The following is a 16,266-nucleotide window of genomic DNA, read 5'->3' on the forward strand; positions in this document are numbered from 1 at the left end:
TGCTGGGTCGCATGTTTGATCCCTGGCTCCACACAGTGGGTTAAGGATCTGGCATTGTTGCAACTGTGGCTTAGCTTGCAATTGTGGTTTGGATCTGATCCCTGGCCCGGGAACTCCACATGCTATGGGGTGGCCAAAAATGAAACAAAACAAAAACACAAAAGTTCCCTGAAATTTGGTCCTATTCAAAATGTCCATGAGCACTTTCAGCCCATGCCAGATGGTTTTGGACAAGACTGAGTGTCAAGGACCTTTTGGTGTGGAATAAATGTCTCCATGGATTTTTTTTTTTTTTTTTGTCATTTTTCTATTTCTTTGGGCCACTCCCGTGGCATATGGAGATTCCCAGGCTAGGGGTTGAATCGGAGCTGTAGCCACTGGCCTACGCCAGAGCCACAGCAACGCAGGATCCGAGCCGCATCTGCAACCTACACCACAGCTCACGGCAACACCGGATCGTTAACCCACTGAGCAAGGGCAGGGACCGAACCCGCAACCTCATGGTTCCTAGTCAGATTCGTTAACCACTGCGCCACAACGGGAACTCCCTTTTTTTGTCTTTTTGTCTTTTCTTGGGCTGCTCTCACGGCATATGGAGGTTCCCAGGCTAAGGGTCGAATCAGAGCTGTAGCCACCGACCTATGCCAGAGCCACAGCAACTCGGGATCCAAGCTGCGTCTGCAACCTACACCACAGCTCACGGCAACACCAGATCCTTAACCCACTGAGCAAGGCCAGGGATCGAACCCCTAAACCTCATGGTTCTTAGTCGGATTCGTTAACCACTGCTCCACGACGGGAACTCCACCATGGATATTTTGGACAGGACAAATATGGCCAAATATCAAGGACCTCTTGACGTGGAACAAATTTCTTACAGACCAAACATCTTATGGATGAACAGGACCAAATGTCCTGCAATAAGGAGGCTTATTGTATGGCAAACACTCTTCTAAAGATTCTATATGGGAGTTCCCGTCGTGGCGCAGTGGTTAACGAATCCGACTAGGAACCATGAGGTTTCGGGTTCCATCTCTGCCCTTGCTCAGTGGGTTAACGATCCGGCATTGCCGTGAGCTGTGGTGTAGGTTGCAGACGCGGCTGGGATCCCACATTGCTGTGGCTCTGGCATAGGCCGGTGGCTACAGTTCCGATTCGACCCCTAGCCTGGGAGCCTCCATATGCCACAGGAAGTGGCCCTAGAAAAGTCAAAAAGACAAAAGAAAAAAAAAAAAAAGTAAAGATTCTATATGTATTTATTCACTTAATATAACAACTTTTGTTGTAGGTGTTATAATTACCATAATTTTACAAATGAAGAAACAGTTGTAAGAGATTAAGTAACTTGTCTGAGGTCATACAGCTCTGCCACTTAATCATTGTGTGACTGGGGCAGGTCACTTGCCCATTCTCAATTTTTGTTTTTTCTCTTCAATATGAGGTCAATAATCATTGCCCTGCTTGTCTCACAAGGTTGTTTTGAAGATTGAATGAGAATAGAGGTGAAAATGTGTTTTTACTGTCAAACTTTATGGTCATATTTTAAGAATGTAAGGTGAAAAATTACCCTTCCAGTCTGAAAATATACTGTTCTTAACTCAGCTTGTTAAAATTGGGAATGTATGAGACCATTTGTCCCTTAAATTTTTTTTTCAGGTGCATGATTTGGTTTGAAAACATGTGACTTTCCCACAGATTTCATTTGTAGGAACATTAATGCCTTAGCTAATTGTGATATATTTTGGCTTTTAAAACACAGATCCCGGAGTTCCCGTCGTGGCGCAGTGGTTAACAAATCCGACTAGGAACCATGAGGTTGCGGGTTCGGTCCCTGCCCTTGCTCAGTGGGTTAACGATCCGGCGTTGCCGTGAGCTGTGGTGTAGGTTGCAGACTCGGATCGATCCCGCGTTGCTGTGGCTCTGGCGTAGGCCGGAGGCTACAGTTCCGATTCGACCCCTAGCCTGGGAACCTCCATATGCCGCGGGAGCAGCCCTAGAAATGGCAAAAAGACGAAAAAACAAAAAACAAACAAACAAAAAAAAAACACAGATCCCATACATGGGGCTCACTAATGTTGGTAAGACATAGCACCTGACTTTTTATTGACTGTAGCATTCCAAAATCTCACACTCAGATCTGTCCATCTTAAACTATAGCCGCTAGTTTCCCTACAGCTGCATTTATTTCAGGGTCTGCAGACAGTGTGATCTGGCATATCTGCAAAAACAAATAAAGCTATTCATGCTTGGTTGAGAGAAAGGTTTTCATTCCACAAGACAAGAAACTGCATGGGTAATCTTTATGGAATGAAGATATTTTATGACATTCCCTTCTCTATACTACTTGGGAGCAGTTTGGAATATAACAAGTTATATTATGCAGAATAATAAATTAGTAGCACTAGTCAAAGGGGTTGATTTATTCCTTTGAGTATGGTGCATCTTAGATTTATTTGGAATTTCTGCCTACTCTCTTTTCCAAAACCAGAATACTTGAATAAGGATGCTTATTTGATAACAAACTTATCATTGTTCAATTATGAACATGCCAAACTTAGATACCTAAGATAGATTATTATTATTATTTTGGCCATGCCCATGGCATGCAGAAGTTCCTGGGCTGGGGCTTGAACCCATGCCATAGCAGTAACCAGAGCCACAGCAGTGACAATGCTGGATCCTTAACCCACTGAGCCACTAGGGAACTCCAGGCTATTCATATAAGGCTCTACTCGTTATAGTAGAGGACTTCGGAGAGTAGGAATTTAAGAGGATGCTGTAGGGAGTTCTCATTGTGGCTCAGTGGAAACGAACCCAACTCATATCCATGAGGATGTGGCTTCAATCCCTGGCCTTGCTCAATGGGTTAAGGATCTGGTTTGCTGTGAGCTTTGGTATAGGTCGCAGACATGGATTAGATCTGGCGTTGCTGTGGCTGTGGAGTAGGCCAGCGGCTGGAAAAAAAAAAAGGATGCTATAAATTTTCTTTTCTTTTTCCTTTTATTCCCCCCTTCCATTGTCATCTCATAGTTGCTTTTGTGCACTCGTCTACTTTTCTTTAGTTAACCTTTTTTTTTTTTGGCTGCGCCCATAGCTTGTGGAAGTTCTGGGACCAAGGATCAAACCCTAGCCGCAGTAGTGACTATGCCAGATCCTTAACCCGCTGAGCCACCAGAGAACTCCTAGTTTAAATTACTGGAAACAACTATAACTTTAACTCTTACTTTTTCCAAGGAGTTTTGAACTGAATTTTGATGATTAAGGTATTCCTTGCTGTTCACAATTTCGAAGAGTTAACCTTCACTATCTCCGTTATTGTTAAGGGAGGTAGTAGATACAATGGTGCGGCACTTTAAGATCCAAATATTTGGTGATCGGCAGCCTGGCTATGATGGCAAAAGAAATATGTACACAGCACATCCACTGCCAATTGGACGGGATAGGGTAAGTGTTAACAGCAAGAAATGTACATTAGACCTAGGACATTTAGTAATAATTATATAGGGCAAAAATGTTCCTGTTTCTAATAACAATTCAGTTCTTAAAGTTGTTTCTCATGGTGATGATAGATTTGTTATTCTGTCCATATCCTTCTGTCCCTTGGTTAATCAATTAATTGAGCATTAGAATTTAGGTTGATTAGGTCACCTTTACATATATTCCAAATTTCTCAGGTGTTAAAGTGCCGCCTGAATCTGAACAGTGGAATTTTTTAAATAGGCTTTTATTTTTTTGTATTATAGTTGATTTACAGTGGTCTGTCAATTTCTGCTATACAGCAAAGTGACCCAGTCAAATATATATATAGTATATATGTACATTCTTTTTCTCACATTATCCTCCATCTCGTTCCATTGCAAGTGACTAGATATAGTTCCCTGGGCTATACAGCAGGATCTCAGTTGCTTATGCACTCCAGATGTGATAGTCTGCATCTACTAATGCCAAACTTCCAGTCCATCCCTCTCCCTCCCCCTCCCCCTTGGCAAACACAAGTCTGTGCTCCAAGTCCATGAGTTTGTTTCTTTTCTGTAGATAGGTTCATTTGTGCCATATATTAGATTCCAGATATGTGATATCATGTGGTATTTGTCTTTCTCTTTCCGACTTATTTCACTTAGTATGAGAGTCTCTAGTTCCATCCAAGTTGCTGCATGAACAGTGGAATTTTTATATAACTTGTAGAATATTATATAACACCCACTTTTAAAAATATTTATACTACTACAATACTTTTGAAGACATTTTGTTTCTTTTTTGGCCACTCCATGGCATATGGAGTTCCTGAGCCAGGGATCAGATGCAAGCTGCAGCTTTACCCGAGCAACTCCTTGTTGTATTGTGGTAAAATATATAACATAAAATTCACTATTTGAACCTTTTTTTTGTGTGTGTGTCTTTTTAGGGCTGCACCCACAGCATATGGAGGTTCCCAGGCTAGGGGTTGAATCTGAGCTGTAGCCGCTGGCCCACACCACAGCCACAGCAATGCAGGATCTGAGCCGCATATGCGACCTACACCACAGTTCATGGCAACGCCAGATCCTTAACCCACTGAGTGAGGCCAGGGATCAAACCTGCATCCTCATGAATCTGCGTCCTCATGGATACTAGTCAGATTTGTTTCTGCCGAGCCACAACAGGAACTCCTGAACCGTTTTTAAGTGTACGATTCAGTGGCATTACGTATGCTCACTTTGTTATGCAACTATGACCACTGTCTACCTCTAGAACTTTTCATCATCCTAAACTGAAACTCTGTTCCCATTAAACAATAACTCCCATTTCCTCCTCCCCTATTCCTGGTAGCCGCTATTCTATGTTCTGTCTTTATGAACTTAGCTATCCTAGGTACCTCATATAAGTGGAACCATATAATATTTGTCATTCTGTGTCTAGCTGTTTCACTTAGCATAATGTCTTCAAGGTTCATGCATGTTGTAGCATCTACTTTGTTATTAACCATTATATAATATTCAATATTAAATGATTCCCCTATTGATGGAATATAGGTTGTTTCCAATATTTTGCAATTATAGAAAGTGTTAAATATACATATACTATATTGAACATTCCTGAGATCTCTCAGCCTTTGTAAATATGTATGTATATGTATTTTTCCTTAGGTCGATATGGAAGTGACCCTTCCAGGCGAGGGTAAAGACCAGACCTTTAAAGTGTCTGTTCAGTGGGTGTCAGTTGTGAGTCTTCAGTTGCTTTTAGAAGCTTTGGCCGGGCACTTGAATGAAGTCCCAGATGACTCAGTTCAAGCACTTGATGTTATCACAAGACACCTTCCCTCCATGAGGTTGGTACCTTAGTTTGAATTATTTGCCACAAATGTCAGACTTTTCTGCTAAGTTGCATTGGAGCCATTGAAAGTTTTCTGCATAAGTCATAGTTGAAACTTGGTTTCAGTTCACAAAGTTGAGAATGAAATGAAGGCCCTTTCAAGTTTTTATTGTGAAACATGCAAACTCTTGTTTCTTCAGGTACACTCCAGTGGGTCGCTCCTTTTTCTCACCTCCTGAAGGTTATTACCATCCTCTGGGAGGAGGTAGAGAGGTTTGGTTTGGCTTTCATCAGTCTGTGAGACCTGCCATGTGGAATATGATGCTCAATATTGATGGTAGGATGGAACTCTCTTCACCCTGTACTCTTTTGGCTAGTTTTTTGGTCCTTTTCCTTTCCCTGAAGTTAATCAGCCTTCTTCTCTGTTTGTTAGTATCTGCAACTGCTTTCTACAGGGCTCAGCCTATCATTGAGTTCATGTGTGAGGTTTTAGACATTCAGAACATCAATGAACAGACCAAACCTCTAACAGACTCCCAGCGTGTCAAATTTACCAAAGAAATCAGAGGTAGGTATTCGCATTACTGTGATCTTGGAGAGGCAGCTCAGCATGGTGCAAGGAACACAGTTTTAGAATCAGACACATCTGGGCTTCCATCCCTTCCCAGCTAGTTCTATCATTGTGGCCTTGAGCAATTTACTTAACCACTGTGAGCCTTAGTTTATTCATCTGAAATAATAATATGTGTCTTGTAAGAGTTAAATGCAGCCAGATTATAAAGATTCCAGCACAGTGCCAGGCACATATCAGGCACTTAGTAACTATTACTCGTACTTACTTGAAAAGTCCCATTTTAATAAAATAACACAAGTTCATTTAGTCTCCTCTTAGAATTTCTTTTTTTGGGTTTTTTTGTTTGTTTGTTTGTTTGTTTTGGTATTTCTGTCTTCCTAGGGCCGCACCCATGGCATATGGAGGTTCCCAGACTAGGGGTCAAATTGGAGCTACAGCTGCTGGTCTACACCACAGCCGTAGCAATGCCAGATTCAAGCCACATCTTCAACCTACACCACGGCTCACAGCAACGCCAGATCCTTAACCCACTGAGAGAGGCCCGGGATCAAACCTGCAACCTCATGGCTCCTAGTTGGGTTCGTTAACCACTAAGCTACAACAAGAACTCCCACTCTTAGAATTTCTTTTCTTTACCTGTTATTAGCTATTTCTCTCATACCATAGGCTTCACTAGGGCTATCTACAGACAATACAGTTGATGCTTAATAGGTGTTTATAAATGAAGTAATACATCAAAGTAGGTTTCAAATCTTAAGTTGTCTGGGTTCTAATTTATTCTGCTTGGCTGAAGGTTTTTGCCGGTACATGAGGATATTGTTCCTATAGCCTTGCAACTTCTGTCCTGTACAGTGTCATGCCTTTCTCTTTTTTTGGCTGCCCCGAGGCATATGGAGCCCCAGGGCCAAGGATCAGATCCAAGCCACAGCCACCAACTAAGCTGCAGCTGTGGCATCACGGGATCCTTAACCCACCTTACCAGGCCAGGGATTGAACCCATGCCCTAGTGCTCTTAAGACACCACCAATCCTGCTGTGCCACAGCAGGAGTTCTTGTCATGTCTTTCTGAAAACAACATTCAAATCTTTTTTCTTTTTTTTTGTCACCTGTGATTTTAATTAATACTGATATTTTGACTTTCTTTTAATTTCAGGTCTTAAAGTTGAGGTGACCCACTGTGGACAGATGAAACGCAAATATCGAGTTTGTAATGTGACTAGACGGCCAGCCAGTCATCAAACGTATGTTAGCCACATCTAAAATTATACCATTCCATTTTTGGTAACAAAATAAGCTACTATAGTCATATGAGAAATCGATACCCCATATTGTAATTTTAAAAAATCACCTAGAGGAGTTCCCTGGTGGTCTAATGGTTAAGATTTGGCACTTTCATCACTGCAGCTCAGGTTTAATCCCTGGTCTGGAACTAAGATCCTACATCAAACTGCTTCATGCTACAGCCAAAAATTTTTTTGAAAAAAAATCACCTAGATCTTTACTTTTAAGCACCAAACTTTACACCATGTTTTAAATATTTTTGATAAGAGATATTTGTAAAATGTATTTCCTGCCTTTAATTTATTTCACCTCTTAAACAGAGTATGCTAAACATAGATCAATTTTATATAATTATGCAAAATCATCATTATGAGCATCATTTATTATATTGTTGTAATTCTCAATGCATGGCCTGAAGGATCTATTAAGGCCTGTAAGTCATAAAAGCTGTCATGGGAAAAGATATATTGCCTGTGTTTTATGTGGATTTTTCTTTCCTCCTTTTGTAGCTAGCTGTCGCTTCTTCCATCTGTCAGTGTATATGGCATGCCTCCAGCAACACACTCGTTTTTACTTTCCCAATCTCATTTTTCTAATCACCCAACTTCTAATCCACTGTGAACTATGCCTAGTGAAAAGATATATATGAAAGTAATTTTTAAATTACCATATATGTAAGTTGTATTCCTATAATAAAGATTATTAAACTCATGTCTGACATAAATATGAATATCGGCTTTCCTAAGTGAAGAGCATAAACTTAGCTATGTAAACTTTATTTAGAAGACTTTTTCAAGCAAGTGTACGTCAGAATAACCTGGAGGGCTTTGTTCTAGATAACTGAAATTTTGGGGTGACCTCTGGATAAATGTAGTATATTAATTTGGTCTGATTTGAATAAATTCTTTAGTCTGAACTTATGTTCACATCCACATGAGTTTCTTTCTTTCTTCTTTCCTTTCTTTCTGTTTTTCTTTCTTCCTCTCTCTCTCTTCTCCCCCCACCCTTCCTTCCTATGGCCTCACCCATGGATTGAATCTGAGCCAGTGCTGTGGCAATGCCTGATCCTTTAACCCAGGTCACCTCCGCACTGACCCAAACCACTGCAGTTAGGTTCTTAAGCCACCGTGCCACAGGGGGAACTCCTCACATGAGTTTCTTGAGTTGTAAAGTGATATTCCATGTATTCTTCATGTTATACCACTGACTTCATTCTCTAGGGGAAAAAAATGTTACCAATAACTTATGTGCTACTGTGAATTGTAGCACTTGTTTCAAAAAGAATTTTGTCAGGAATTTCCATTTGTGGTTCAGCAGGTTAAAAACTCAACTAGTATACGTGAGGATGTGGGTTCAATCCCTGGCTTCACTCACTGGGTTAAGGATCCTGTTGCAAGCTGCAGTGTAGGTCACAGATGCAGCCTGAATCTGGCATTACTCTGGCTGTGATGTAGGGCAGCAGCTGCGGCTCCGGTTTGACTCCTAGCCTGGGAACTTCTACATGCTGCAGATGTGACCCTAAAAAGCAAAGAACATAAATAAAAATAAAAATTAGTGAGTTCCCGTTGTGGTGCAACAGAAACGAATCCGACTAGGAACCACAAGGTTGTGGGTTCGATCCCTGGCCCTACTCAGTGGGTTAAGGATCTGGCGTTGCCATGAACTGTGGTAAAGGTTGCAGACAAGGCTCGGATCTGGTGTTGCTATGGCTGTGGCATAGGCTGGCAGCTGTAGCTTCAATTAGACCCTAGCCTGGGAACCTCCATAAGCCGTGAGTGTGGCCCTAAAAAGAAAAAAAATTAATTAATAAAATAATAAAAAAATAAGAATTAAAAAAATTGGAGTTCCTGTCATGGGTTAGTGGAAACGAATTTGACTAGTATCCATGAAGACACAGGTTCCATCCCTGGCCTCGTTCCGTGGGTTAAGGATCCAATGTTGCTGTGAGCTGTGGTGTAGGTCGCAGACACAGCCCAGATCTGACGTTACTATGGCTGTGGTGTTGGCCAGCGGCTATAGCTCTGATTGGACCCCTAGCCTGGGAACCTCCATGTGCCGCGGGTGCAGCCCTAAAAAGACAAAAAATAAATAAATAAATAAATAAAAGTAAAATAAATTTTAAAAATTAAAAGAAGTTGAAGATATTTCTAAAAAATTTGTTCTCTTATAGTTTTCCCTTACAGCTAGAAAACGGTCAAGCTATGGAATGTACAGTAGCTCAATATTTTAAGCAAAAGTATAGTCTGCAGCTGAAATACCCCCATCTTCCCTGTCTCCAAGTAGGACAAGAACAAAAGCATACATACTTGCCACTTGAGGTAAGCTAAACTAAATTTTCTTCTGCCAATCTTATGAATGAGTTAAAAAAAAAAAAAGACATGTTCTAGACTAGTATTAGAGTTTTGTATTAATTTCTAAAATGTTTTGGACAGGTAACTTCACCATATAACAGAATTTTCTCTTTTTTTTTGGAAATGGAAGATGTAAGTTACAGTTCAACAGGGGCTTAAGATATAGAAGCTCGTTACACAACCTAATTCTTCTTTGCCTCTTGGTAGGTCTGTAATATTGTGGCAGGGCAGCGATGTATAAAGAAGCTCACGGACAATCAGACTTCCACGATGATCAAAGCCACAGCACGATCCGCTCCTGACAGACAGGAAGAAATCAGTAGACTGGTCAGTAAGGCATGGTCTTTAAGATAAGCTAGCTTTCAGATGAAAAAACAAAACAATAGATAATGCCTAATGGGACACAGTTACTCCTTGGTTTTTATATATGCAGGCTTTCCTGTTCTTTAGGTGAAGAGTAACAGCATGGTGGGTGGACCTGATCCATACCTTAAAGAGTTTGGTATTGTTGTCCACAATGAAATGACAGAGCTCACAGGCAGGGTCCTTCCAGCACCAATGCTGCAGTATGGAGGCCGGGTAAGCTTTTTATTTTATTCGGCAAGTTTCTTCCTACAACCAGAAAAAAAGACAAAGCCAGGGTTTTTCCACTACACCACACTGAATTTACCCATAGTTTTGCTGCTTATTGCTTTTTGTCTTTTGGCTAATACCAAATAGAGTTTTGTTTATCCCCTCATCAACTTTAAAATGGCCTTAGATTGTAATGTCTTTTCTCTTTTCTTTTGTTTCTTTTTGTGTTTTTTGTTTTTTTAAAGAATAAAACGGTAGCCACACCCAACCAGGGTGTCTGGGACATGCGAGGAAAGCAGTTTTATGCTGGCATTGAAATTAAAGTTTGGGCAGTTGCTTGTTTTGCGCCTCAGAAACAATGTAGGGAAGATTTACTAAAGTGAGTATCTTCATATTTTCAGCTTAGTAATATCCCTTTCAGATATGAAAATACCATCTTTATGTGAATGTGCTGTGTGCACTGGCACTGAATCCCTGACTTCTAGAGTGACACCCTCTGCCTATAGGAAAAAGGTCTTGTTCTTATAGTAAATTGCAAACTTGGGAATTAATGTTAAGCATCTGACTCAGCTTCCTACATTTAGAGCAGAACTGTGTGATTAACAATGTTGAAACTCAAATTCTTGAGTTCTTAGTGAAGCTTCCTTTGAGATTAATTGTATCTTTTCAGTTAAGATTAAAAACTAGTTCATTCTTAATCATTATAATTTACTAGCAAAATCGTTTTACTGCAGGGTCACTGACTGAGATCATTGGTTCACATCTTACAGATGCAGTTATCTGTATAAAGGAAGGTAGTGAGAAGGGTGGAAAAATCAAGACAGGAAAAGGGAACTGGAATGAAAGAAGGTATCCTACAAAATATTAGCAAATGCACAAAAGAAATTATTGTGAAAGCTCTATACATAGATTGAAGTAACTTCTCAAATCCAAAATTTAACACTTGGCAATGAATTTTGCTTTTTCTTAAGTGACGATTTCTTTTGACATTGTTATTGAATTATGATCTGTTATACAAGTTTGAATGTAATCCTAAATATGCTGATTTTGTGACAGTATGTTTCCATGTTCTAAATCAAACACAAGCTTACCCAACTATTCTTGTACCAGGCTTACCATAATATACATGACCTGAAATTTTGACCTTTCTTTTTTCTTCAGTCCAGAATTACTGACTTGAATGTTTAAAAAAAAAAAAAAAAAAATCTTTGAACAGAATGCTATTCTAGGCCCTGGGGTCCAGATGAGGCATAATTATCTTAAAATGCAAACTAATAATCTGATAGTTTAATAATACAGATTCTTCTGTATTATAATTATCAGTGATACAACCGCCAGGCTATTTTTGGCAACTAAAAAACGGGGGGGGGGTTGTTTATTTGTTTGTTTTTAATTTTGGCCAAGAATTTACAGAACTGAAAGAAATATCTTAGACGGAAATAAATACTACAAATGTGCTCTGAAATGAAAGCACTGTACCACTGGTTCTATTTTAACAGGAGTTTCACTGACCAACTCCGTAAAATCTCTAAGGATGCAGGAATGCCCATCCAGGGTCAACCATGTTTTTGCAAGTATGCCCAAGGTGCAGACAGCGTGGAGCCCATGTTTAAACACCTGAAAATGACATATGTGGGCCTACAGCTAATAGTGGTTATTTTGCCTGGAAAGACACCAGTATATGGTATGGACTCCTTTAATGTTGATTGAGTAATGATTTCAAGTAGTGGGTGTAGCAGTCAGGATAAACTCGGTTTTGCTGCCATATGTTATATCACAAAAATCTCCAACTCTCAGTGGCTTGAAGCAACAAAAGTTTATTTTTGCTCTTGTTCTATGTCCATTGAGGGTAGACCGAGGCCTCTGCTCCAGTCAACATATAATTTTCACTCTGGAACCCACTTGCTATTTGGAATGTTCCTGGCCCAGTGGTAGAAAAGTTGGGCTCTGGAGGGTCCTCTTTTTTTTTTTTTTTTTTTTTCTTTTCTTTTTAGGGCTGCACTGGTGGCAGCATGTGGAAGTTCCCAGGCTAGGGGTCGAATTAGAGCTACACCCGCCAGCCTATGCCACAGCCACAGCAGCGTGGGATCTGAGCCTTGTCTGTGACTTACACCACAGCTAAGGGCAACGCCAGATCCTTAACCCTCTGAGCAAGGCCAGGGATCAAACCTGCATCCTCATGGATGCTAGTCCTAGTCCGGTTCATTACCTTTGCAATTTCTTAGCCACAACCAGCTGAATGGCCGCCCAGCCTACACAGGGAGGAAGTAGAGTCAGGGCAGGAAATGCAGTGGGCATGAGGTCTAGGGTATGCATTTAATTCTGTAGTCCCCAAAGCAGGGAGAACTGGAATGTCTGGTGAAAGCACTTAGGAATATCAGAGTGCAGGAGACTTCCAGAAAAGGAGCTGCTTAGTTTGTATCTGTTACAAGAAGGATGATACAAAGTTCTTTTGGCTGTCAGTAAGTCCAGGATTTGGAAACTACAGAGATCAGTCATTTGAAGTTTGTAAAACTTCTTCAACCCTCTCAATTTGTTTCTTTTGTTGCCTTCTGTTTGTCTGTTGTGTTTAGCCAAAAAAAGTGGGGGAAGGAAAGCCTTAGAATTCAAAGGGCTGGTGTGTATACTGAGAAGGAGGAACTGGGGAGGTTGGTTGCTTTATCAGACTAGTCTTGTGGGCAAAGAAGCCTTAGAGGACTTGAGTGAGTGGTGGCAGGCAGTGTGGAAGAATAAAGGAAGTGGACTAGCTTCAAGGCCTGCAGAAGGGAAGAAACAGAGAGAGGGAGGGGTAAGGCCTACCCAACTCAAAAAAGAAAAAGAAAAGAAAAGAAAAATTGCCCTGGTGTTTAACAGATGACCACACGTGAGAAGCATCTAGCACAGTATACAGTGTATAGTAGCCACGCTGTAAATGTTAATGTGTTGGGTTTTTCCTCTACTTTTAGTAATTAGGAGAATATAAAATTAAATTTAAATGTAATTAATAAACTCATTTTTGTAGCGGAGGTGAAACGTGTTGGAGATACTCTCTTGGGTATGGCTACACAGTGTGTCCAGGTAAAAAATGTCGTGAAGACTTCACCTCAGACCCTTTCTAACCTTTGCCTGAAGATAAATGCAAAGCTTGGAGGAATCAACAATGTGCTTGTACCTCATCAAAGGTAAGATCCTGAACTCTGTGTTTCCATTTTTTTTCCCTCTTTCTTTCCTTCTCTTTCTTTCTTTCTTTGTCTTCTTAGTAGGGACGCACCTGCAGCATGTGGAGGTTCCCAGGCTAGGGGTCGAATTGGAGCTATAGCCATGGTCGGCCTACACCACAGCTCACAGCAATGCCAGATCCAAGTCTCGTCTTTGACCTATACCACAGCTCACGGCAGCGCCTGCTCTTTAACCCACTGACTGAGGCCAGGGATCGAACCTGCGTCCTCATGGATGCTAGTCAGATTCATTTCTGCTGAGCCACAATGGGAACTCCCTTTTTTTTTTCTTATTTTGCTTTTTTTGCTTTTTTAGGGCTACACCCGTGGCATATGGAGATTCCCAGGCTAGGGGTCAAATCAGAGCTGTAGTCACCAGCCTACACCACAGCCATAGCAATGCAGGATCTGAGCGGCATCTGTGACCTACACCACAGCTCATGGCAATGCCAGATCCTTAACCCACTGAGCAAGGCTGGGGATCAAACTTAATGTCCTCATGGATGCTAGTCAGATTTGTTAACTGCTGAGCCACAATGGGAACTCCCGCATTTTTTCCAAGATCTAGCTTATAGTAGAGCGTACAAGTCTCAAGTATGCATCTTGATTTTTCTCATATGCATATGCACTCATGTAACCACCACACAGATTAAGATATAGAACACGTCCAGCACCTCATCAGGCTTCCTTGTGGCCCGTCCTGATAGATACCCCCAAAAGATAGCACTGTTCTCACCTCTAGCACCATAGATTAGTTTTGCCTCTTTTTGAACCTCATATGAATGGAACTATACAGTTTGTACTCTTTTGTCTGTCTTCTCTTCCTGAATATTATGTCTCTGAAGTTAATTAATATTGCTGTTTTAGTTTTTTGTTGTTGTTGTTGTGTATTATTTCATTGTATGATATACCACAAAAATTTAGATGTTCTTATACGTTTATCATACAAGTCTTCTACTTTTTTGGTGAAATTAAGTACTTTTTCTCCTGTGTATATACCCAAGAGTGGAGTTGCTGACTTAACAGATAATAAATGTATTTAACATTGATAGATATTATCAAATACAGTGGTTATCTCCCCCATCCATGGTTTTTACTTTCCCTGGTTTCAGTTATCTGCAGTCAACCTCCGTCCAAAAATGTTAAGTAAGGAGTTCCTGTTGTGGCTCAGCAGGTAACGAATCTGACTAGTATCCATGAAGTTGCAGGTTTGATCCTCAGCCTCCCTCAGTGGGTTAAAGATCTGGCCTTGCTGTGAGCTGTGGTGTAGGTTACAGACAAGGCTTGGATCTGGTGTTGCTGTGGCTGTGGTGTAGGCTAGCAGCTCCAGCTCTGATTCGACCCCTGGCCTAGGGACTTCCACATGCTGTGGGTGCAGCCCTAAAAAATTTTTTTTAAAATGTTAAATGAAAAATTCTAGAAATAAACAGTTCCTCAATTTTAAATCACATGTCATTCTGAGTAGCCTGATGAAATCTCAAACTGTCCCTCTCCATCCAGCTTTGGGCGTGAATCATCCCTTTGTCTGGCATATTCATGTTATATATGCTGCCTACCCATTAATATAGGAAAACATATAGTATATGTAGGTTTGAGTACTATCTGCAGTTTTAGACATCCACTAGGGATCTTGGAACATATCCCCGGCAGATATGGGAACTACTGTAGTTTTCCAAACTGGTCATACCAATTTATATTTCCACTGAGAGTTCTACTTGCTCATATTCTCACCAATACTTCATGGTGTCAGTCCTTTTAATTTTAGCCTCTTTGGATGGGGCTAAGACTGTCTCATTATGGTTTTAATTTGCATTCATCTGATGAATGCATATCGGATGAGTAATCATATTGAACACATTTTCTTATGCTTATTGGCTCTGTGGACATCCTCTTTTGTGATGGGCCTATTCAGTCCTTTGCCCATTTCCTAATCAGGGATGCTCTTCATTAATTTGTAGTTTCCTTATGTTGAGATATCTGACTTGTCAACTCTAAAATTTTTTTTATGCGAAATCCTGTATGTGAGAGAAATTTAGAGAGTTAAATCTGGGTTGTGATACTAGTCGTTGCCATACTTGAGAAAAAGATGAATTTAAGTGTCTTCCTCTTACGTAGTCATATCACAGTTCTCATTTTCCTCTTTGATTGAAACTTCTAGGTAAATAAATCCTTCCCGCCACATTGTTAGATGAGGCCTATACAGGCCATAGAATGGAAGTTAACCAAAGGCAAGTTTTAATTTTACCCCAAACATTGTAGCATAGTGGCATAGACTACATACTTTTTTTTTTGGTCAGGCTTCTGGGTTTAGATTTCAGCTTTATTACTTCCTAGCTATGTAATCTTGAACAAGGTCCTTGTCCTCTTGTATCTTATTTTTTAAACCTGGAAAATTGAGATAATAATTGTATCACCCTTGGAGTTCCTGCCATGGCTCAGCAGTAAGGAACCCAACTAGTATTCACTAGGATGTGGGTTCAATCCCTGACCTCACTCAGTGGGTTAAGGATCTGGCATTGCCATGAGCTGCAGTGTAAGTCACAGATGAAGCTCAGATCCCGCATTGCTGTGGCTGTGATGTGGTTCTCAGCTACAGCTCCGATTTGACCCCTAGCCTGGGAACTTCCATATGCTATGTGTGCAGCCCTAAAAAGACGAAAAAAAATTTTTTTTACCACCCTCATTGTGGTAGAATTGTTGTGAGGACTAAATGAATTTATACATGTAAAATATTTAGCACAGTGGCTGGTACATAATGTTTTTAGACTATCTGTGTGTATATATATCTATGTTTTATATATACATATATATATGTATATGTATGCCTTTGCTCTTATACCTTTCTGTGCCAAGCCCATGTTGTAAATACAACACAGTCTGTGTCCTCATGGATCCTCATCTTTTTTTTTTTAATGTTGTCTTTTTAGGGCCACACCTGTGGCATATGGAGGCTCCCAGGCTAGGGGTCAAATCAGAGCTGTAGCCGCTGACCTATGCC

At 40.6% G+C, this 16,266-nt stretch overlaps 1 protein-coding gene across 4 annotated transcripts in view; it reads left to right on the forward strand.

Moving 5' to 3' along the window:
* The window catches only part of AGO4 (argonaute 4, RISC catalytic component), a 45,532-nt gene that overhangs the window by 11,035 nt on the left and 18,231 nt on the right, over window positions 1-16,266 (forward strand). For all 4 annotated transcript variants that reach the window (XM_021093286.1, NM_001194972.1, XM_021093284.1 and 1 more), the window contains 11 exon segments: window positions 3,324-3,444; window positions 5,127-5,308; window positions 5,493-5,629; window positions 5,726-5,860; window positions 7,020-7,107; window positions 9,318-9,465; window positions 9,706-9,825; window positions 9,949-10,077; window positions 10,317-10,450; window positions 11,571-11,755; window positions 13,073-13,232. In XM_021093286.1, coding sequence (XP_020948945.1) covers window positions 3,340-3,444; window positions 5,127-5,308; window positions 5,493-5,629; window positions 5,726-5,860; window positions 7,020-7,107; window positions 9,318-9,465; window positions 9,706-9,825; window positions 9,949-10,077; window positions 10,317-10,450; window positions 11,571-11,755; window positions 13,073-13,232 — 1,523 coding nt within the window. In that variant the 5' untranslated portion in view covers window positions 3,324-3,339.

Source organism: Sus scrofa, chromosome 6, assembly GCF_000003025.6.
Source record: "Sus scrofa isolate TJ Tabasco breed Duroc chromosome 6, Sscrofa11.1, whole genome shotgun sequence".
Taxonomy (NCBI): domain Eukaryota; kingdom Metazoa; phylum Chordata; class Mammalia; order Artiodactyla; family Suidae; genus Sus; species Sus scrofa.